The sequence below is a fragment of the Setaria italica genome, chromosome IV (genome assembly GCF_000263155.2).
Source record: "Setaria italica strain Yugu1 chromosome IV, Setaria_italica_v2.0, whole genome shotgun sequence".
NCBI classification, from domain to species: domain Eukaryota; kingdom Viridiplantae; phylum Streptophyta; class Magnoliopsida; order Poales; family Poaceae; genus Setaria; species Setaria italica.
The window spans coordinates 33,502,548-33,526,186 of NC_028453.1; the positions used below are offsets into that span (position 1 = coordinate 33,502,548).

General features: G+C 47.8%; 1 protein-coding gene across 1 annotated transcript; it reads left to right on the forward strand.

The window, feature by feature from the left end:
* Positions 1–18,957: 18,957 nt before the first annotated feature.
* LOC101776888 (pentatricopeptide repeat-containing protein At5g25630) lies at positions 18,958–22,195 on the forward strand. The gene is made up of 4 exons (XM_012845570.3): positions 18,958–19,137; positions 19,597–19,730; positions 20,108–21,001; positions 21,086–22,195. Exons 2-4 carry the CDS (start codon positions 19,629–19,631, stop codon positions 21,983–21,985), a joined length of 1,896 nt encoding a protein of 631 aa, XP_012701024.1. The 5' UTR covers positions 18,958–19,137; positions 19,597–19,628; the 3' UTR covers positions 21,986–22,195.
* The last annotated feature ends 1,444 nt before the right edge of the window (positions 22,196–23,639 follow it).

The window sequence follows — 23,639 nt, forward strand, 5'->3', positions numbered from 1 at the left end:
TTCATGCGTTCCGAACGGCCTGAAATAGCTCCCCGAGGGGGGAAGAAGTGAAAAGGTCCCGCTGCAAACATGAGCAGGAAATCATTAAAAAAAAGAAAAATTCGAGTGTGGTTTTGTATTTTCTATAAATTTAAAAATTTTTATTTAATCAAATAAATCATAAGTAATTCATTTCAAATTTAAAAAAATATGAAGTTGGTACAAAAGTTTTCTAAAAATGTAGATTATTTGTTGGTACTCTATTTGGTATTGTTTATGTTGGGGAAACTACCTTCGGAATCCTTTTCAGAGGGAGAAGTCCTTTCGTTACTAACCATGACGACTTGTTTGATTTGTGGCGAACTCTGAGTGCAGAGAAGAAGAAAGCGGTGACGAAGAACTCTTAGGTGTACGAGGGCTCCTTCGGAACAGAACGAAGGCGGTCCGGCCTGCGGGGCTTTGGGAGGGCCGGCAACCGACTTGAATGCGCTGTGGCTCGTCCTCGGAGGAAAAAGCGGAGTGGCCCAATGAAGAGCACCTCGACCTCTGAAGCTAGGCGTACGTTGAAAGGTCATGTGGTCTGCCACGTGGAGTGAGGGAGCTGTACGAGGAGCCAGCTGGAGGAGTCCGTACAAAAACCGTATTTCCCGTTTTACCCTAGAATATTCTAGGAATCTAGGCGTTGAGTAATAGTAAATTGTAATTGTACTTTGCAGCGGTTGATCTCCCTATAAATAGTGGAGCCACCGTAACTGATGAGACGGGTGGTTCGAATCTAATAAATGTTATTCGCATTTACTGTTTCGCACTTATGGTTCCTAGTTCATCTTTAACTTCAGCTTGTAGATAGAAAGTTAGGATAGACACTCCCTAAAGACACTTTGCTGGGGGAAGTCTTGTCCCTGCCGAAGGTGAACCCACGAACTGTTGTGACGGAGTCCACTTTGGTGGTGTCCTCAACCAACAGTTTTGGCGCCAACCTCGTGGTAGCCTCACAACCACATGGCTCCATCGAAGAAGAAGGTACTGACAAGGCCTGTAGACGAAGGAGCTATCGTCACTCACCCGAACGCCGAAGAGGAGCAAGAAGAGGAAGTATAGGTTGAGCACACAGCAGACGACGAACTGGAAGTAGGCCTAGAGAGTTTGGGAGTCGCAGCTGAGGATATTGTGGCACTAAGGAGAATCGAGGCAACGGTGGCCGAAGCAGTAGCAAGAATGCAGAAAGCAGCAGCGGCTTGCCCGCTCCTGGGCACGTGATTCATGGCGCGGATGGCACCTCCCACTCCACGTGCCTACACTTCGAGGGTTTTCCCGCTATCTTGTGGGATACCTTGAGGAGGTTTGGGTACCAGTCGCCGCCCCTTTACGCGGGACGTGAGTACCTAGAGCACGGGGTGCAGAGGTGCAGCGTGCGCGTGATCGTACCTCCTCCCCTAGAGCATCCACAATGGCCACAGCTTGAGGTATTGACCTACGGTCATACCCTTGAGGACACTTGGGAGTCTGCTGCCCTACAGGCCCTCACTCAGTTCTGCAGACTACACACTTTCGAGGTCCTCTTGGATCCGATTGGCTTGTTTCCCGCTAGGGACAGGCTGGATGCGGAGTGGCTAGACAAAATGAACAACATGGAGGTGTTGGCTGCCTCACACCCACAACGCACAATTTCCACCTCAGCGCGGTGTATGAATGCACTTTACCGACTGATCGAGCTCCAGGGGAGAGCTATGGCTACCTTGGCTCGGATAGCTATGGACACCCAGGAGGCTCTCACTACCACCAAGAGAGATTTGGTGGATCAGTCGTATGAGCTTATCCAGAGAGGTATACAGTTCTCCGACATGGAGACCCGGATCACTGAGCTGGAGGAGGAGGTGACAGATATGGAGCACGATATGCTGGTGCTCGCAGAGGAGAAGTTAGAGGTTGAGATGGAGTTAGCTGTTGCCAATGCGCATTTGGATGAGCACCACGCCGAGTTAAATGAAATCCATGTGCAGGAGCAGCAGGGGGAGAATGACCCGATGGAGGAGGAGGAGGAGGAGGAAGACTCCGAGGAGATTGAGGGTGTCTCGAGCATGGACTTCGAGGGCATTCAGTCTCCGCCCCGAGTTGGCGACGCTCCTTCTCCGGCACACAGCGCTTCCTCCGTGGGCAACTTAGATGACTTCTAGGTTTTTGTTGTAGCGAATTGATCTTTTGTTGTTACTCCTCGGCAACCTATATTTTGGGTGGTGATGTAATAGGTTAGCCTCGAGTTGAGAACCCTTCTTGTATTAAGAAACTTGTCACAGGCCAGACTTGCCTTGTCCTGAAGTAATCTTAATGATAGAAATGCTGGTAGATTTAGTTCCTGTTTTTATCTCACTTTTACTCCCACTTCTGTCAACTTTTGAGATGAGTTTTGAATACCAAAGTTGTGTGAAAATTTGTGTTCTAACCGCTCATAAAATTTCAGCTCCTTTGGATCTGTTAAACTCGCGTTAGAACCAAATTTGCACCACCGAGTTTGCTGAAAAACAGCTGCTTAGCAAGTGTAAAACCAAAGTTCTCGACCACGGTATTTTTCAGTTTGGTTAGCAAGCATAAAACCAAAGTTGCTGAGTACGGAGCAATCTAACTGCTGGCCTAGGATGGAAAGAAGAGATATGCACCTACTCAATAAAAGAGGAGAAACCATGTACATCACAAAGAGGAGATATGCACCTACTCGATAAAGGATGATATTGCTATCTTTTTTCGCTATTGGCAAGATGGATGCTTTTACTTCCGCACATAATTTTTTCCCTATCATTCAGCAAGCTTCGGATTATGTGACTAATGGAAAAGTACACTCTTGCAGATGGTGTGCCTTACCTGCTCCGGATCGGCCCCAAGTGGCAGTGGGGATAACCAAGCACCACCGCTACCACCACCCCTTCCGCCGTCCCTCGCGGATGTTTTGGCTGCCCAAACTGAACTCCTACGACACCTGGTCCAGGGGCAGCAGCAGCAACAACTGCTGCCTCAGGGAGGATGAGGTCCCCCGCAGCCCCAGGTTGCTCGATATGAGGATTTCCTGGGCACGCAACCCCCAATTCTCCACAAGTCAGAGGACCCGCTGGATGCTGATGCTTGGATCCATACGATTGAATCCAAGTTTGAGCTCCTCACTATCTTGTGCCTGAACCCGAATAAGGCCCGGTTCGCCGCCCAGCAGCTGTGTGGTTCCGCCCACCTTTGGTGGGACCACTACCACGCTATGCTGCTAGCTGACCACATCGTCTGCTGGGACGAGTTCAAGACCGCCTTCAGGGGCCACCATATCCTGGAGGGCTTGCTAGAGCGTAAGCTCAATGAGTTCCTAGCTCTCACAAGGGAAGTGGCGACATCCTGCATTACACGCAGGCCTTCAACGACCTGTGCTACTATGCCGGCTATCACGCGGATACGGATGAGAAGAAGTGGGATTGGTTCCGCAAGGGCTTGAGTCTCAAACTCAAGGAAAGATTGAACCCCATCAAAGTTGATACCTACAACGAGCTGGTGAATCTAGCCATTTCCTAGGAAGACTGCATGAAGGCCCTCAAGGCCGACCTAAAGCAGAAAGCTCCCATGATATCACTGTTGGGATACGAGGTAGGCTACACTAGCGCAAATCAAAATTTCTACCGCGTAAAACCAGGAAGAACTGCCGTATAAGGATCACGGGATTACCACTCGACGCACTACTGGTGCGGAAGATGTAGATATGCGTCGATGCAGTGAAGACGATCACGTAGTCGTACGTAGTCGATCACGTCAACGTCCAGCAGCTCCTCAGCAGCTCGTCCACGTGCAGCAAGATCGCCCCCGGTGCCGCGGCTCGTCGTGGCTCGTCGGCGGCTCGTCGGCGGCTCGTCCAAGTGCTGCAGGCGCAACACCTCCAAGGTATCCACACGTGCAGGGAGGAAGCGTCGCAAGCCGGACTGCTAGATCCGCAAGTTGCAACAGGCGAGGGCGTGGGAGGCGCGGCAGGTGTGTTTTGCCAAAAAGGTGTGAACCCTAGGGCGCCCCCACCCCTCTATTTATAGAGGTTCCTGATGGGCCTCTGGGTCCGAGGCCCATTAGTACTTCTAAACCTAATCCAACTCGGATCAGATCCGAATTGGGCTTCCAGCCCCTTAAGTGTGTGACCCTATGGGTTCGGATACGTATAGACATGGCCCGAGTACTCCTACTCGGCCCAATAGTCGGTAGCGGCCTCTAGCAAGACGTGCCAAGTCCTATACGCACACGAAGATCATATCAGACGAACCATTATAACATAATATACATGCTATTCCCTTTGCCTCACGATATTTTGTCTAGCTTCAAGCCGACCGCTCTTTCTCGATCCTGTGATTCGGAATCCCTTTGTAGGTTAACTCTTAACCGTACGTAGCATGGCCATGCATTTTCGGATCCGATCACTCAAGGGCCCCAGAGATATCACTCTCAATCAGAGAGGGGCAAATACCATCTTGATTGACCATGTCTCATAGCATGCTTCTTGACAAACCCGAAAGCTACCTTTATAACTATCCTGTCACGACGTAGCGTTTGATAGCCCCTAAGTAGGATACATGCGACAATCTCAGGTCTAAGGACAAAGCGTATATGTTGTTTAAAGAGAGAACTACTTCTCGTGTTGGGTCAGTCCTAGCACATGTCTCTACATTTGTCCGCATTATTAGTTCAACATCTCCATGTCCATGACTTGTGAAACATAGTCATCAACTAATGCATGTGCTAGTCTAATATTCATGTGTGTCCTCACATGAACTCCGACTAGGGACAACTTTAGAATAACCATACAAGTAAAGAGTTTCACATACAATTCACATAATTGCAAATCAATTCAAGTAGCCTTTAATGGATATTCAATGAACACAATATACAAATCATGGATACAAATGGAATATCATCATCTTTATGATTGCCTCTAGGGCATACCTCCAACAATCACCTAGCCCGCCTGCTCGAAAGTTCAGGATGGTTCCCCCTTCAGCACCTCGCAGGCCCGCGCATCCTGGGAGATGGGTTGCTCACCCTCCACCACCGGCAGCACCTCATTTCCCCAGTTTCTAGCTGCAGGTGCCTCGGCCCAATCTTCCACCACCACCGCGCCCTGCAAATGGTAACCGCTACTTCACATGCGGTAACGTGGGACACTTTGCCAAGAACTGCCCCAGAAACAAGAATCAACGCCCCGGTCAGAGTAATGCTGTGGCCAACAAGGGGAATAAGCCCAAGGTGCAGATTCGACAAGGGGGATTAAACTTCACCAATCTGGCAGAGCTCCCGGAAGGTGCGCCAGTGATGACGGGTACATTCCTTATTCATAATCAACCTGTCCTTATTTTGTTTGATTCGGGAGCGTCTCATAGTTTTACTGGGAACAAAACTGGTAAGAGATGTGGGTTGAGTGTTGGCGCACAAAAGGGTCGTATATGATCTCAACCCCGGGTGGAAAAAATAGCCTCCGACAGAATAAATCACCTTGTACCTATCAAGTTAGGCAAAATTCTTTTTAAGGAAAGCCTCATCATTCTTGACCTAGAAGGGATAGACATCATCTTGGGTATGGACTGGATGACTCGACACCAAGTGATGCTAGATATCTCTGCCCGAACTGTCTACATTGACTCACCCCTATACGGCAGCTCTACCTTACACTTGCCCCACCCAGAGTGTGTAAATTCTTGTACCTATCCAGTGATGGAAACCCAGCTAGAAGATATTCCTGTTGTCTGCAAGTATCCCGATGTATTTCCGGATGACCTGCCAGGCGTGCTACCAGATAGGGATATTGAATTTGCTATTGAGTTATAGCCAGGCACCACACCGATATCAAAAAGGCCATATCGGATGCCACCCGCAGAGCTGGCAGAATTAAAGACCCAATTGCATGAACTATTGGAAAAGGGTTTCATTCAACCAAGTACTTCACCATGGGGTTGCCCAGCATTGTTCGTGAAGAAGAAGGATGAGAGTCTACGCATGTGTGTGGACTACCGACCTCTCAATGCGGTCACTATAAAAAATAAGTACCCTCTTCCCTGCATTGATGTGTTGTTTGATCAATTAGCTGGAGCCAGTGTATTCTCGAAGATAGACCTTTGCTCTGGTTATCATCAGATCAAGATCCGACCATGTGATATTCCCAAAACTACCTTCTCTACACGGTATGGACTCTATGAGTACCTAGTTATGTCTTTTAGGCTCACTAATGCACCTGCTTATTTCATTTATCTCATGAATTCGGTGTTCATGCCCGAATTAGACAAATTCGTTGTGGTATTCATTGATGATATCCTGGTATACTCGAAGAGTGAAGAGAAACATGCCGAGCATCTTCATGTGGTTCTTCAACGCCTAAGGGATCATCAGCTATATGCCAAATTCTCCAAGTGTGAGTTCTGGTTTGAGAGTGTTAAATTCTTGGGACACACTATTTCTCGAGATGGCATAGCAGTCACCCCAGCAAAGTGCAAGAAGTCATGGACTGGAAACCACCCACTTCGGTTCACCAGATCCGAAGCTTTCTCGGTCTAGCCGGCTACTATCAGCGCTTCATTCCGGATTTCTAAAAGATAGCTAAGCCTATGACTGAGTTATTAAAGAAAGGAGTTAAATTCACATGGAGTGACAAATGTGAAGAAGCTTTCCACACCCTGAGAAGACTTTTAACCTCTGCCCCAGTCCTAGCTCAACCTGACACTACTAAGCCGTTCGACGTGTATTGTGATGCCTCCGGCATTGGACTTGGATGTGTTCTTATGCAAAACAACCGAGTCATTGCCTATGGCTCACGAGCATTGTGGCCACATGAACTGAACTATCCTACACATAATCTTGAGTTGGCAGCAGTAATCCACGCTCTAAAGATATGGAGACACTATCTTATGGGCACTCACTGCAATATCTACACCGATCACAAGAGCCTCAAATACATCTTTACTCAGGCGGACCTTAATATGCACCAAAGAAGATGGTTAGAACTAATCAAGGATTATGATTTGCAAGTGCATTATCACCCTGGCAAAGCCAACGTAGTAGCGGATGCTCTCAGCCGCAAGGCCCATTGTAATTGTTTGTCGGCAACCAACTTCACAGAAACCATATATCATGAGATAGGAAAAGTCAATTTGGAAATTATTTCCCATGGCACCTTAGGTCATGTTTCCATTGAATCTACCTTAGAGGACCAAATTAGGCTAGCACAATTAGAAGATGAGGAAATAAAGCTCATTAAGGGGAAGATTGCACAAAGAGATGAGGGGTATAGGCATTTTTGACAAGATGAAAAGGGAATAGTGTACTATGAGGATCGACTCGTTGTTCCATCTAACCCCGATCTTAGAAAGCAAATTCTGGATGAAGCACATCTCTCCATGTTCTCGATTCATCCCGGTAGCAATAAGATGTATCATGACCTCCGTCAAACTTTTTGGTGGAGTGGAATGAAACCGGAAATTGCGTGCTATGTCTCGGAGTGCGACATGTGTCAACGTGTCAAGGCAAGCCACTTGAAGGTAGCAGACACCTTGCAACCACTACCTATCCCATTCTGGAAATGGGAGGATATTAGCATGGATTTCATTGTTGGATTTACCCGTTACCTCTCAGCACCACGACTCCATTTGGGTTATAGTGGATCGCCTGACCAAGACCGCGCATTTCATTCCTGTTCACACCATGTTGGGGGAAAATATTAACGACCTCCTAATGCCCCTTAAAACGACAATCATGAAGGCCCAGGCCCACCTGCGGTAATGACGCTTGCCGCCTGCCCAACGTGGGAAAGGAACATCCCGCTCCGCCTCGCCCGACCCAGGGCCCTGGGGTCGGACACTCCCGATCCCTCGATGGCAAAACTCTGCCTCGCTCGACGCACGGTCCCAGGGTCGGATACGCCCGACCCCTCGCCGCAAGGTTCCGCCTCGCCCGACCCCAGGAGTAGGGGGTCGGACTCATCCGGACCCACAAGACAAGGGTCCGCCTCAGGCACAGACCGGCAGACGAGGGCGCGGATCTCGTGGGCCCCTCACCGATCTTGTCGTAAATGCGCCGCGACTCTAGCGCGCAGAAAGGCGCCCGCGCCTCTCGATGTGACCGCCACAAGTACCCGGGCGGAACACTGTAGCCACGACCGCACAGGCTATAGTGGCCGCGGCTCCCCCTGATTCGTCATAAGGCACTCATGGCACGCGCAGCCCAGCATAGGAGGGAGCTCCGCCCACTCTCGCGCCCCGCATAACCGGCAACAGGGACGCGACGTCCGTGTCCCACGGATCGTAAGCAGGACAACAGGGGTCAGCAGTCTCCCCCAACGTGCACAGTTGCCATGACCGAACACCATCATCATGCTTGGCGGCAGCAGTCGCTAGGAAGATTGTCGACAGGATCCGAAGACAGCCGCCCTCCTCTGATGGACGCGCTGACAGGAGCCGAAGGCTAGAGCAGGAGGCGGCGACCCGGGAACTTGGTCCTTCTCCTTGTACTTTACTTTACTTAGCTTATCTCTTTTACTTCTACGCACACCCGGTTCACCTGTAACCCTGAGCCCTCCTTGCGCTATAAAAGGAGAACTAGGGAGCCTCAATACAAAGAGGACTCTCAGGCCAACAGAACCCACACACTCACCTCTAGAGCATCAGTGTGCACCCAAGAGACTTGGGACCGGCTCCCTCTCTCGCCCGTTTGTACCCCCTACTACAAACCCCACGTGGGCAACACGAGCAGCTCCCCATACTGGACGTAGGGCTTTCCTTGCCCGAACTAGTCTAACCCCGTGTCTTCCCACGCCACCATCTGAAGCCTTATGCGCATAAAAGAAATTTACTAGCCGTAGTCTTGATCCGCAAATCTTGACAACGACACACCACCTACACCGCTCGAAAATATGCAGAGTTATACCTTGACCGTATTGTTTCCTGACATGGTATTCCGAAGACGATCATCTTTGATCGAGGTGCTCAGTTTGTGGCACGCTTTTGGGAAGAACTACAGTCATCGCTTGGCACCAAATTAATTTGTAGCTCTAGTTACCACCCTCAGACTGATGGCCAAACAGAAAGGGTAAATCAAATTCTAGAAGACATGCTACGCTCTTACGTCATACATTTTGACAAAAATTGGGACAAATGCTTGTCATTAGCAGAATTTTCTTACAACAATAGCTACCAGTCTAGCTCGAAAATGGCACCATTTGAAGCCTTGTATGGCCGAAGGTGTCGAACACCATTGAGTTGGTCACAAGCGGGAGAAAGAAGGACATATGGACCCGATCTAGTGATTTAGGCCGAAGAACAAGTAAAAGTAATTCAGGCACATCTCACGGCCGCTCAATCATGGCAGAAAAGTTACTCCGACAAAAGGAGAAAACCCTTGCAGTTTGATATTGGTGATCATGTATACCTTCGAGTCTCCCCGACTAAAGGTGTACAACGATTTGGGGTCAAAGGGAAATTGACTCCCCGATACATTGGCCCCTATGAAATTGTGGAGATATGCAGACGCATCACATACCGGATCAAACTTCCTGAACAACTTTCAGCTATTCACGACATCTTCCATGTCTCTCAACTAAAGAAATGTGTTCGAGTCCCGACCGAAATTTTGGAGCAGGAACAACTCGAAATCGGGCCCGATTTATCCTATGCAGAGTATCCTGCCAAAGTCCTCGATCGTAAGGAAAGATACACCCAAAGGCAAGTTGTGAAGATGTATAAAATTTAATGGAGTAACCACACGGAAGATGAAGCGACATGAGAAATAGAGGAATACCTGAATAAGCACTTCTGCGGTTTTCTTTTCGATCAAGGAGGTAAGACGCGCAAACCACACTAGTTCGTCCTTGCACTCGAATCTCGAGACGAGATTCCTTTTAAGGGGGTAGGCTGTAACAACCTAGCTTAATTAAGCCATGCTTAAATCCTAAATAAAGTCATTAGCGCATAAAGAAGAAGAACCTTGGCCGTGGTGATGGCAAGTAAAAAGACACTTTTGCCCCTCACGAGCTAAACCGCTGTTTGAACACTACCGTAAATTTTTTCTTAAGTACATAAAAATCTGTCCAACTAAGAGTTGTAGAACTCAACTTTCTTGACAACTTTTATTTTTGGTGTTTTGCTGGAATCTGAGCAGAAGACCTTCAAAAACTCGAAGTATAAATCTGTGTCAATTTAAGAAAAATAGATTAAGTCCCAACTTTGGGGCTTTGTATTTCGAAATTTCTAATATAAACTCAAGCTGAGATCTATATCAAAGTTTTAGAGCTTCGAGACCTTAACAACTTTTATTTAAGGAGTAAGTTCTAAATCTTCCTTGAAGGCCTTCAAAATCCAGGTCAAAGTCACCGAGTTTGGTCAACTTAGCCCAAGACTTGCAATCTAGACCAAGTCTTGGCATGAGCTTATCTCTTAAAAGTTAAACCAAACATCAGAAAAATCCTTTATAAGAGTTTGAGAACGAAGCTTATACTACAACTTTGTCGATTGGACCCTAGTCCAATTCGCCTCAGAAGCTTTTCAAAATTGCAGCTCAAGTTAGCCAAACACCCTGAAAACAGCCAAGCCGTTGTTTTTCTCCAAGTCCGGGAAACCGGCGTTCCTCAAAACTTTGGAGTTTTGAATCTCCAAATCCACCATGATTTTGAACTTGGTTCAATTACAAAAGTTGAGCTTTGGTCTAAGGACTACAACTTTTGTAAAGGGAGTTAATGTCGTGAGGTTCAAGATTGGGGAGATCCTGCGCTGGGAAATCGACCCGGGAAAGGATCCTGCGAATCCTTCAGCCAAGAGCGCGCGCCAGGGCATGCGCGCCATGTGCTCCAGAGCGCCGCCGCCGCGTGGCGCGGCTTCACCGGTGAAACCGCCTTGCCCAGTCGCCGATCGCGACAAGATGGGTCGACACACCTCGTTCTCCAATCGCGCTCGACGTTGCCCTACCGCTCCTCCACCCCGTCTCGCCATGCCTGAGGCCTTGCGAGCGCTCTGCCCGCGGACACACCGCCGTCTCGGCCACTCCGCGGCCGAAGCCGGTTGCCGCTGCGCCCGGTGCCGCCTCGCACCCCGTGCGCGATCCACTCCACCAGGATCTCCGGTCGCGCCCCGATGCTCCTCGTCTCTCCCGTCAAGGCCTGCCGCGGCTATGCCTGCTTGTGCCCCGTGACACCGCCGCTTTCGCCAACCGCCGCCCCGGCCATGACAACTCCTCCCCGCCTCGCCAGTGACGTGCCCCGGCAAACCCCTATTGCCGCGCACGCTTGCGTCGCTTCGCCCGTGCCTGTCGCCTCGCCTGCCGCGCCCTCTTCCCCCTCTGTCCGCCAATGGTGTCGTCGCCATTAATGGCCGCGACAGCACGCGCCCCGCTCTCCTCCGGCCCACCGGCTTGCCAAGAGCCCCGGCGCCTATATAAACCCCGCCGGCACTACCGTGCTCCCCTTCGCCTCTCTCTCTGCTCCAGCTGACCCCGTCCAAAACCTCACCTGCTCACCAAGCTCCGTCGCCGCAAGCTCCTCTGCTCCATGCTCACACGCTGCCGCACGAGCTCACCGTGGAGCTCCCCCTTCCGCTCAACCCCGCACCACGCCGACACCACCAGCCACTTCGCCTCCCTCCCGCGTAGCTCTAGAGCTTGCTTGTTGCCCGCGAAGAGTGCCACCGCCGGACTTCACCGCCACCCGAAGCTTCCTGCCCTTCTACCGTTCCACCCTGACCGAGCCTCCCCATCGCCCCCAACTACTTCAAACCAGCCTAAGGTGAGCCCGTATGCCTTCCGGGCCCCTTACCGCCCATAGGCCGCCGGCAAGTCGTCGGAATTTTGGCCGACCGCCGCCGCGCACACCCAAGGATCTAATTGCGATTGAGAAAGTTGAATCAGGGGCTTTAGTGCTAAAACCAGGGACCTTTGCGCGACTAAACCGTTGACCGAGGGGCTAGACCGTAAGTTCGCCGCGGTTTATCTTTTTATATCGGTAGAATATATGTTTAACTTTGGAACCAAAACTCATAGAAAATTCAGGAAAATATCAAACCAGTTTTGCTAGACTCAGTTTAAAGAGTAGTTTTTAATAAAATACTTTTGTCACATGTCACTTTTAGAATTAATGTTATGTGTTTTAATTCTTGTTTAGGCTATTTACATCATAACAAATGATAGAAAAATTCTAAAATGTTAAATCCAACTCTCAAGTGTTTATTTCAGATAGTAGAAGCTTGGAAAAATGTTTTGGAACCCATCTTAGATGCTTATTTCTCTGTTTAGTTTTACCATTGAAATCTAAGCTTGTTTTTGCCTTTTTGCATAATAATTAAACTAGAAAGGATAAAAATATGACACCTTTTGGAGTAAGTCAGTGGTATAATGTATTTTGTTGGAAAAATATGGAACTGGCCAGAAATAGAAAGAAGGACCACTTTCTTGTTTAGGGAAGAATAAATAGGGTAAATGTACAGAAAAAGATGCCCTTCACTAAAAATCGTGAAAAGTTCATCAAAGGCTCTGTATCACCCCTATAACTCACTATTAAAATTTCATGACCAGTTTCATTAAGGTTTCTGCTATAAAAATGTTTAAATATAAGCTACCTTAAGGTAATAAAGGTAATATTGGAAGAGATACAAAAGAACATTCAGAAATAGAATAACTTTCCGATCTAAGGTTTAATAAAAGTAAGTGCTTATATGTACACAATCACCATCAAATCAGCCCCCGGCTTCGCACCCTACCCACCCTCCTTATCTGAATAAAGAAGGTCTAAAACCTTGTTTAGGTGAATGTGGCCCTAATATAACTCCTTCTTCGGTAGTTTGGGAATTTAACTTGATACATTGCATTTCGTGTAGAGCTGAACCTCACTGACAGAACTTACGAGCTTCACCCGACGCCAGAAAAAGGAGCTGTAGCTGAGCTGCAGCCCGTCAGAGCCGAGCCCGAGCAAGCCGAAGACCCGTTTGCTACCTCCCTGCATGAAGGCAAGCCCCAGAGCATAAATTCCTATGTTTAAATACTCGCAATATATTGGTTGTTTTGATTGTGCATTTAAGTTTCTAGGAATTGATTGAAACCATAGATGCATGAATATAGTGCCCCTTGATCTGAACACTAGTATATTAAGTCGAGTAGTTGCAATGCTTAGTAGGACTCGATAAAAGTCAAGCGATTGCCTGCACTCGCGAGTTATAGGAGTTGATTGCTTTACGTATGTTGCAACTATAAGGACGATGGACGGGGCCGGGCTTATGTTCGATACTCAGTGGTTTGCCCCGTCTGTCTACATGAAATTCGACTAAGGTCGAGATGTGATAGTGTTCATGATCAAGTGTTTGAAAGTACTAATCTTATACCTAGTATGGGATGGGGAAGCCTAGTACCTGATTGAACCGGAACGTGAGCAGATCATTCCACTGTCTCTGGAACGGAGTTCCCTTACGACCGCATGTGGTGACAAGCGCGGTCATAGAACGGCAGAGGCCGGGTCTATGGAGCCTTGTACCAAGGGAAGTGGGCCTGACACGGGTCTGGGAATTGATAGGGACGGCTGATAAATGAAGCGACCCTTCGCGGTGCGCGGATGTCGTGGGATTAGGTTCGCCATGCATGGTTAAGAAATTCGAATCGATTCGTCTGCCTCTCACAATTTGGGACTGCTTGATCGCTATGCTACGCTGAGTAAGAATGGAACTTGACAATGATGTTAATATTAATGCTTGTCATAAATTGTTTGGAAACTATGCTTGTTTAGTATAGTTGCTAACTTAGATGGGTAAATGAACTTAGAACTTGTGGCTAAAATATTGAAAGTAAGGACCTACTCTAGTCGCTTTTGGCAAAAACAAACCCTAGAGCCAAAAAGCTTGCATGTTTAAGTGTTGGTGGATTAGTACCACCGGTCGGTTAAGTCTTGTTGAGCGTAGTCGCTCAGCCTTGTTCTGGCATATCTCTTTCAGGTGATGTTGACACCTCTGAGCTTGCTGCAAGTGGCACTTGGCCTCCCTAGCTTCCTCCTGGTTGGACGGTAGAGTGGGATACCTCCTCGGACGGCGAGGATTGAGATCATTGATGTCATGATCGACTTCGTCATGATGTCCGGCAATGACGTTAGCTTCCACTTATTTATTTCTACTGCTTGAAACTCTGCAAACTATGTTTGAATTTCGAACTCGATGTTGTAATAAATTGATGCACTTGTTTAACCTGGATGGTCTATTGTAATCTCTGGAACCACTAACCTTCACGTCAGCTATGCTTTCTCGATCCTGTGTTAAGTGGTTTATTGGATGAAATCCGACGGACCACCAAGTTAACTTGATTAAAGTACATGATCGCGTGTTAGGCGACTTAAATATGCTTTAGATAAGTTAATTTGGGCGGTTCCGCCACACACACCACCCTCGGGCACGCCCGCTAAGGATGGACGGCCATGCACGCTCGTGCCCAGCGCCCACAACCCTAGCCTCGGCCGAGGGCTATAAATACCCCCGTCCGGCAGCCACTCCGCCCAACCATTCACGCTCTGGGGTTTTTCCCTTCACCGCTGCCACCAACCTGAGAGGAAGAGAGGGGAGGGGAAGGAAGGAAGAGAAGGAGAGGATGAGGAGAAGGGAAGAGGGAAAGGTCGCGTTGGAGCCGCCATCGCGCCGGAGAAGCTGCTGCCCTGGGGAGAGGAGAGGTCGGAGCCAAAGCCGCCCACCACCGTCATCGCCGCCGGAGGGAAGCTGTGCCGAGGAGGAGCTATCGCCACCACCGTACCGCAAGCCTCCACCAAGCCGGCGACGTCTTCACCTCTGCCCCACCGTGAGCACCGTCGCCCATCCCTCATTCTTTCCTTGGCACCTCTGACCGACTATCGAGCCGTTGCCCTCATGTCACGTGTTGTCCAGCCGTCGTGCTGCTTGCTAGGCAGGAGCCGCCGCCGCCATCCCGCGCAGTCGCGCCCTCACCACGGCCCTGGGATGCCGGGACACCGCGAGTGTCGGTCGGCCGTGCCGCGGCCGGGGACTTCCTCGTGACCGTGCACACGCAGCCGTGCCTCGCCACATCGCCCGCACCGCAGCCCAGCCTCATCCCAGCCAAAGGTGAGCCTTTGGTCGGGCCACAGCCCCGCCGCGTCGTGCCGCCGCTCCATGCTGCGTGCCCACCTTGCCGCCGACGTCCACCTGCTCCACGCTCATGCCACGCCAGCCTCACCATGGCGCACCATGCCACGCCATGGCGCGCCACGCTGCCAACCGCCGCACGCTATCCCACATCGGGCCGCGACGTCACGCCGTGTCATGGCATCATAGGCACGGTCACCGCTGCCTAACCCCGCGACGTTGCGCCTCGTCGCGCCGTGTTGCACCGTGATGCATTGCGCCCACCACGTATGTGCCACGTGGTGCTAACTTGTCAAAGGGTTGGGCCCACTCATGGGGCCCATTAACTGACTAATGGGGGCCGCTGACCAGTGGGGCCCATTTGACTGCTGACCGGTTAACGTTGACCAGGTCAACGCAAACATCACGCTGACGTTAGCCAACACGTGGCACCCTCCCGTGCTTCCACGTGACGCGACAGAACCTGACATGTGTCACCCTAATTAATGAATGTCCGAAATTAATTAAATAATTAAATAAATCCTTTAATTTTACAAAATTCATAACTAATTCATTTGAACTTAGAAAAATATGAAACAAGTTGCATTAAATTCATAAAATCGAGCATGTGCTGTTTGTAGCTAGTTTGGTGTTATTTTGATCTTTTAAGTTTGGATTTCTTGGAGTTTTTTCTTAGATGTATTGCCTATAAATTTATATTGCGTCGTATCTCGTTCTGTTCAAACCTGAGCTACGACCTGGAAGACTCTCAAGACCTCGACTACACCAAAGAGGACCTCAACAATAATGGATAAGGTGTCATGTCACTCCTAATCATATAGATCCTACGAATACTTAGTTGCTAGCGTTTTATTTATGATGCTTGGATGATGATTGATTGCATAGCCTATGTTTCTAGCCATTACTTGATAATTGATTATCCTATCATCCTTGTTACCTACTTGTGGGCTAGCTATAGACCCCTAACTAGTCCACCTTACTTATATCCATATATATGTTTTTGAGTTATGGATGGGCATATGCCATGATTTTGGTGATGGGATTTCTTGTACACTCTCGCATGTGTTTTGGGTGAGTGTGATTCCTTGATGTGTTTTGGCGGGAGCGAGTCGCGGTTGGTACTGAGGAGTACCTTGCTAGGGAAGAGCATTTTGGACTCTCTCCACCCCCTTACCTGTGGCGGGTACCTTGTTTGACACTAAGGAGCAGGTGGCGTACTTGTACATTGCAGGTGCTTCGGCACATACTTGTGGAGTGGAGTGCTCGCTCTCAGCCCCTAAGGACCGAGTCAGTTTACCACCGGTCACTGTATCTATTTTCGTATATACCGTTTGCCTTGTTATGGGCGGGGTTCGGTCCAAGACTAGTGGTGGATAGTACTCAGCCTGTAGGCGGATTGGAGGATCAGTGTAAGGAGTTCGAGGCGTTGACCTGCTCTGACCATATGCACCCTAACGTGGATAGGTTTCAAAGCTTCAAGGCCCTCAACTGGTGACGGCGTGCCCTGCAGTTGAGGACGGTTCCAGACTTGAGGAAATAGGAGAGTACTATCCACTTACTAGGGTTCCGGCCGTTAGATGGGGTTTGAACGGATTGCTACCGTTCAGGCTCCATCCGTGCGGGTATAGTTGTACAGCCTCTGCAGAGTGTATAAACCTATGGCTATAGTCTGTGTCCACTGATTATGGTCAGTATTGTTAACTACCGCTACTTCTGACTAGAGTTATATTATACTTCTACCTTCCCTTTTTGAGATAGGCCGGCATTTGCCATTGAGATGTGAGGGAAGGGAGCTCTCACATCACCTAGTGTGTTTGGGTGCTGGATTCTTGGGTGAAGGATCTGGTGATTTGTGACGACTTCCTTGATGTGAGGTGTTGACCTCAGAGATGATATTGCTTTGATGCATCCTTGATTGTTGTTGTTGCTGCTGCTGCATAAACCTCCACAACCATATATAGGTTTACTCATGCATATAGTATTATTCCCCTGTTTTCTTGGCTTGCTGTTTTTGGGTGTTGATATGGCCTACCCGCTTCTCAGGTAGATGGTGGCTTTTGAGGGTCGGAGCCCGACTACGACTTCAACACCGATGGATGGGAAGACTAGGGATGGTCACTCACTCAAGTCGCCTCTGGAGATGATGTTCGCCACGCTACATGTTTCCGCTACGTAGATGTTTTACCTTTCATGATTCAGTCCTGATGGACTTGTACTGGCATGTGCCGAAGTGATGTACTCGATATTTATGATAGTTACTCTGTTGCTGCTCTATTTTTTTCTGTGTTGGTATGAATTTGTACTATCTGAGACAGGGATTCGCATGTGATAGCCTTCCTAGGACTATCACGGAGGTGCGTAGGCTTGAATTCTCAGAAAGGGGATTCAGGTCTTTCAAGCGACCGACTTGAATGCACCGTGAATCGTCCTCGGAGGAAAAAGCGGAGTGGCCCAACGAAGAGCACCTCGATCTCTGAAGCCAGGCGTACGTTGAAAGGTCACATGGTCCACCATGTGGAGCAAGGGAGTCGTACAAGGAGCTAGTTGGATGAGTCTGTACGAAGGCCGTATTTCCTGTTGTACTCTGGAATATTCTAGGAATCCAGCCATTGTGTAACGGTAAATTGTAATTGTACTTTATGGCAGTTGATCTCCCTATAAAAAGTGGAGCCACTGTAACTGATGGGACGGCTGGTCCGAAGCTAATAAATGCTATTCACATTTACTATTTCACATTTATGGTTTCTAGTTCGTCTTTAACTTCAGCTTGTAGATAGGAAGTTAGGATAGACACTCGCTAGGAACACTTTGCCGGGGGAAGCCTTGTTCCTGCCGAAGGTGAGCCCACGAACTGTTGTGACAGAGTTCACTTTGAGGCCATCCTCGACCAACAGTTTGCATCATATTTGTTATTGTTCCTAGTGTTTTATTGCTCGTAATAAAATACAAGGAACTAAGATTCAAATAATGATAAATAGAACTCCAACAGATAGGTTACATTTTCCAAAAATTCTTGGCACCAATTTGATATTTTTGTGATTTAAAATAAATTAGTTATGAATTTTTTTCATCAAACCTAAACTTTTTAAATTTCTAGAAAATGAAACACTCTTGAAACCACCCAAAAGGACAACTTTACCCAGTTTTTGACACTTGGATGTAAGGATGGGGCTACATTGGTGGCACTAGGTGCGACCGCACCTAGAAAAAAAATCCATAATCACTTATCACTTTTGCATTTTCACCATGTTAGAATGAATATTCTACATATACTGTGAAGTGGCGCATCCCCTGTATTTTTGTCAAGTTCCGCCCCTGCTAGGATGGCCCTCCATGTCCAGTTTTGTGGTTGTGGGTTGAAAATCAGATTTTTTGTGTAGTTGAAGGATGAAATTTGGATAACATGCGGTTAACTACATATTTTCTTGAAGGATGAAAAATTAGTTTTGCAGCTTTTTTGCAATCTTTTATACAAAGTAACTTTTAGATTTTTTAATTAAAAATGTGTTCTTAGAAAACTTTCCATAAACAATTTTCTAAGGAACTCCACAAATATTTTATAAATGGTCATGACAGACCATCCACCGTACACAAGTTTGACCGGTTTAGCCTACTTTCTTTTCTTTCCTTTTTTTTTTCAAAATCATCCCCTCGCAACCTTTTGGCCACCAGCACCCGGTGGCCGGTGCGGGCTAGCGTAGTCACGTGTCGTCCACACTTTTATTAACTTTTATGTTACGTACTGCCGTACTGGCGAATTGCGAGCTGCCATGGGGGCGGGCCCACGCCTCAGCCCGGGGAGGCGGACCCACCGTCAGTTCCCATCCACCCAATTTCTTGTGGCTCTCTCCGCCCGCCTGCGCCAGCAAAGCACTCCCTCTCCCTCCATCCTCAGCCAGTCATCTTCCCCGCCGCCGCAAGCTCCACGTCGCTCCCTCCTCCATCCTCCTCCCGTTGCTCCCCACCGCCCGGGCACCTGTACTGAGCTGGACTGGACTGCCGTGGAGGCCCGTCCGGCCCTGCGCTGCTTCCCTCTTCCGCCCCTCCCTCGGTAAGGACGACGAGCTGTGTCTGTCTGGCTGCTTTGCTTGCTCGGATCAACAACTCTTACGCCTTCCTGCTGTTTCGCTGTGCGAGCCCTCGTCTCGCCGTCCAGTTCTCACGCTGCGCGTACGGTTCATGCCGACGCTATGTTCTAGTGAATCCATGCTCTTTCCTCATTTCCTGACGTGCTACTTCTTGTAATATCCTAGTCCATGTGTAGTGTGATGCAAGATCTTCAGTTATGTCAGATACTTTCCAGCTCTGCATCTGAGCACTATACCAAGTCAATGTTTGGAGCATAGTCTGCTGTCTAAGTGTGGTTCCCTACTTGTGCTCCATGCATCTTTAGTGCACTAACCACAGTATGTTGGGCAGACTGCAGACAGAATTTTTTTGTACCACAGCATATCCTGGTTAATTGCATTTCTTTTAAGTTACTGAATCTGAAATCTGCATCACGGACCAGGCTGAAGAGCGGTCTTCTACCAGCATGGTATCATGGTAGAGAACGGAGTACAGCTGACACTGACCTCCACTTTGACGAGCACCGGAAAGGCAAGAATCAATGGAGACGGGATGAATAATGGACCACATGACAAAGTAAGCATCCAAAAGCACAGTTTTTTAGTCATCGCTAGCTGTCCATGTCATCGCACTGCATTGTTCCTCTGCCTAACGTTTGAAAGGGGAAAAAACATTTTCCAAAGCTATACGCGCTGAATTAACTTACTGCAGTATGTAGTTGCATGTAGCAATAAGTTTTCCGACTATGTTGATATGCCGCAAGTTTTTCTTTGCATAATACATAGAAGACAATTCTGTTGTGTATCAGAAGTTTGGTTCCTTACTTGGTCTTGGGGTTTAAATAAATATGGAAACACAATCAGCATATCAAATCCATATCGCTCGAGGATGGCCTTCCCACTGTTCTCTCCCTACTTATTTCCAGTTACAAGAAAATATTCCTTGTGTTTCAGGAGAAGCAGGAACGCAATGGCGCTTTACAACCATCAAAAGGCCAAAACCAGCAGCTGTGCACAACATGTGCAAAAGGGCATTCTTGCCAATCGGTCATTAACCGGACAAGACAAATGCGTGCTCTGATCAACTCAAAGAAGCCTTACCAAGCACACTCTGTATTCAAGCACCTGGTGGATGAGGGACACAAGCCTTCGCTGGTCACATACACAACTCTACTGACTGCCCTGACAAACCAGAGGATGTTCGAGTCGATTCCATCACTGCTCGCTCAAGTTGAGCTAGCTGGATTGAGGCCAGACTCCATATTTTTCAATGCCTTGATCAATGCATTTGTCGAGGCAAAGCGGATGGGTGAAGCAATAAACACGTTCTGGAAAATGAAGCATTCTGGCTGCCACCCAACAACAAGCACCTTCAATACACTAATAAAAGGATATGGCATTGTAGGCAAACCAGAAGAATCACAGCGTGTCTTCGACATGATGGGCGTTGAAGAGTCAGTCAGGCCTAACTTAACAACATACAACATTCTTGTGAAGGCCTGGTGTGACCAGAGAAATGTTGAGGAGGCCTGGAGCATTGTGGGAAAGATGCGAGCGAGTGGTCTTGAGCCCGATATTATCACCTACAATACCATAGCCAGCGCATATGCCAATAATGACGAGACATGGAGAGCAGAAGAGCTCATTGTGGAGATTCAGACTAGAGTGCGCACCAGCGAGCGAACATGGGGCATAATCATTGGTGGTTATTGCCGGGAGGGCAGGTTGGAGGAGGCACTCCGGTGCGTCCGGCAAATGAAGGACGCAGGAGTCATCCCTAACGTCGTTATCTTCAACACGTTGCTCAAGGGCTTTCTCGATGCAAATGACATGGCTGCAGTCAATAATGTGAGTTCAGGACAAAACATTCCACTTCTGTTCATGTACATGCCAGGAGAATGAATTGTTTAATCTTGTGTTGATGTGATGCAGATCCTTAGGCTGATGGAGCAGTTTGGCATCAAGCCTGACATTGTCACCTACAGTCACCAGTTGAACACATTCAGCTCGCTAGGCCACATGGCCAAATGCATGAAGGTGTTTGACAAGATGATCGAGGCAGGAATCGAACCAGATCCTCAGGTGTACAGTATTCTTGCCAAAGGATACGTCCGTGCTCAGCAGCCTGAGAAAGCAGAAGAGCTCCTGCTGCAAATGAGCCAGCTTGGTGTCCGCCCAAATGTCGTCACCTTCACGACTGTCATCAGCGGGTGGTGCAGCGTGGCCGACATGGATAGTGCCATGAGAGTCTATGAAAAGATGTGCAAATCAGGCGTCCATCCCAATCTCAGGACATTTGAGACTCTGATCTGGGGTTACAGTGAACAGAAGCAACCATGGAAAGCTGAGGAAGTCCTTCAGATGATGCAGGAGACTGGTGTCAAGCCGAAGCAAACCACCTACGGTCTCATTGCTGATGCATGGAAAGCTGTTGGTTTGATAGAGAACGCCAAACAGGCAAATGGTTCCTCCAACGGTTGCCATGCGAGTGACGATTCAGATCATTCAGATGACAGTAGTAACATGCAAATATCAGAAAGTAACAAGCTTCAAAGTTTTGAAGAAAGTAATGGACATGCAATGAATGGTCGAACACGTTCCAGTTTTCTTCAGATGACAAACGCGCTAGGCAGCGGTGGTATAGATGCTGCCAAGATCCCGAAGGCCAGAGAATTTCCATCCAAAAGATTGAAGGCTGTTAAAAGCACATTCTTACTACAAAGATCATACCAATTTCAGCTACGCCATTCTGTGTTTTGTAGAAAACAGCTCCAGAAGAATGGTGGACTCTACAGTCAGAGTGTCAGCTCATTCAAAATGGTGTTTCTCTAGTAGAGACTGCATTTTTTTTCTAGTAGATGTACACATTGGCCTGAAGCTGTAAAATTTCTTGGTGTTCCAAGTCTTCTGCCTTTGATTTGGGTCAATTGTATGATTCTGTATCAATTCTTGCAGTGCCAAGCATTTCAAATGTTCAAACAATTTTGCAAGTAGTCTCAAAATATTTGCTTTACAATAGTAACTGATAATCTGTAAACTTCATGCTGAACTTGCCCCCGGAAACTTTCCCCCAAAAAATTTGTCCTTGAAATTTCTGACGCTTTGGTGTTCGGACAGATTATGCAGGGATTCTTGATGTGGTGTGGATGACCAACTGCTTCAGCAACCACGTGAAGAACCTGGCATAAAATCACACTATTCAGATTTCAGAGGCACTAGGAGGCAACCGGAAGATTCAACAGTGTCATGTATCAGCTGTATATTATAACGTATTCTTAGTGTCACTGAAATTGAGCAGTACAGAGTTATTTTCTACTTGGATTGTGACCACATCTCTGCACAATTGTTGTATTATGCTGTTCTTACAGGGTTGCTTCTTATTCCCTGCAGAAAGATCAGAAGCATTTAACCATGGCTCATCTTTTCAATAAACTATGCTTCCGATGGGACCACTAGGTCTTCATGTCAGTACTTTCAGGTTTCTTTGTGTTTTTTCTTTTAATGTTTCCATACTACTAGTTAAGTGATATTGACCTTTAACTTCCATAAGGATGACATATCGGTTTTGCATGTTAATACACATCACGCTGCTGTCAAACTGTCACCCAGCCATGATCTGCATACTTTCTTTGGATGCAAGGTTTCGGATGATGTCATCTTTCATTTGGATTGCGAAATGGACAGGGATGTTCCCAACTAGGAAAGGTGAGTGCGAGGATCTGTTATGGTCTTATGGACACATCTGCAGATCACGTGACTGCAACTCTGATGGGTGAAAAGCTCAACCTTACATCCATTGGCAACTCCAGTAATGGTATTATACTATTTTGATTCTTTTTGTGTTTCAAATTTGATGCTGCTTAATGTGACGAGACAATGAGAGCGATTTATGCTCCTTGCTCCAAAAGAAAAAAAAAAGGTGATGCCTGCTTCATGTGTTGTTGCGCAGGTGGTTTCCTCATGGTGACAAGCTCTGGGCTGAGATCCCTCCAATTCCACATTACCTTGAGAATCGAGGCAATATAAGGTATGGAATCTAAGAAAAATATAGACATTTATCGTTTTTCGGCTCCACGCAAATTGAAATGTTTCTTCTTCCTTGACTGGACTGAAGTAACAAAATTGAACTAGTGATTTAGCAAAAGAGCCAAGACTGAAGGTCCTGGGAATCAATTTGAAGTGCATGAAGAACATTCTTCCGCAAATGTGACTGAACCAACCCCACCGAACTGGAAGTTCTGTCGACTCTAATTTTCAACAGTGATGCGAGGGTAACAACCCATCAACCTGGGGCAAATCTATAGCTGGTCGCAGGAGGATGTTATCTGATGATGATGCATTTGCTTTGAAGTTTTCAAGTGTAGCAAAATCACTCAAAACTCTTGTGGATGTTGAAGCAGCAAATAATACAGCTATCGCGAATGCTATCCAGATTGCATTTGCCAAAGAACTTGAGGCTCAAAACCAGGATGCTGAAAGGAGGGAT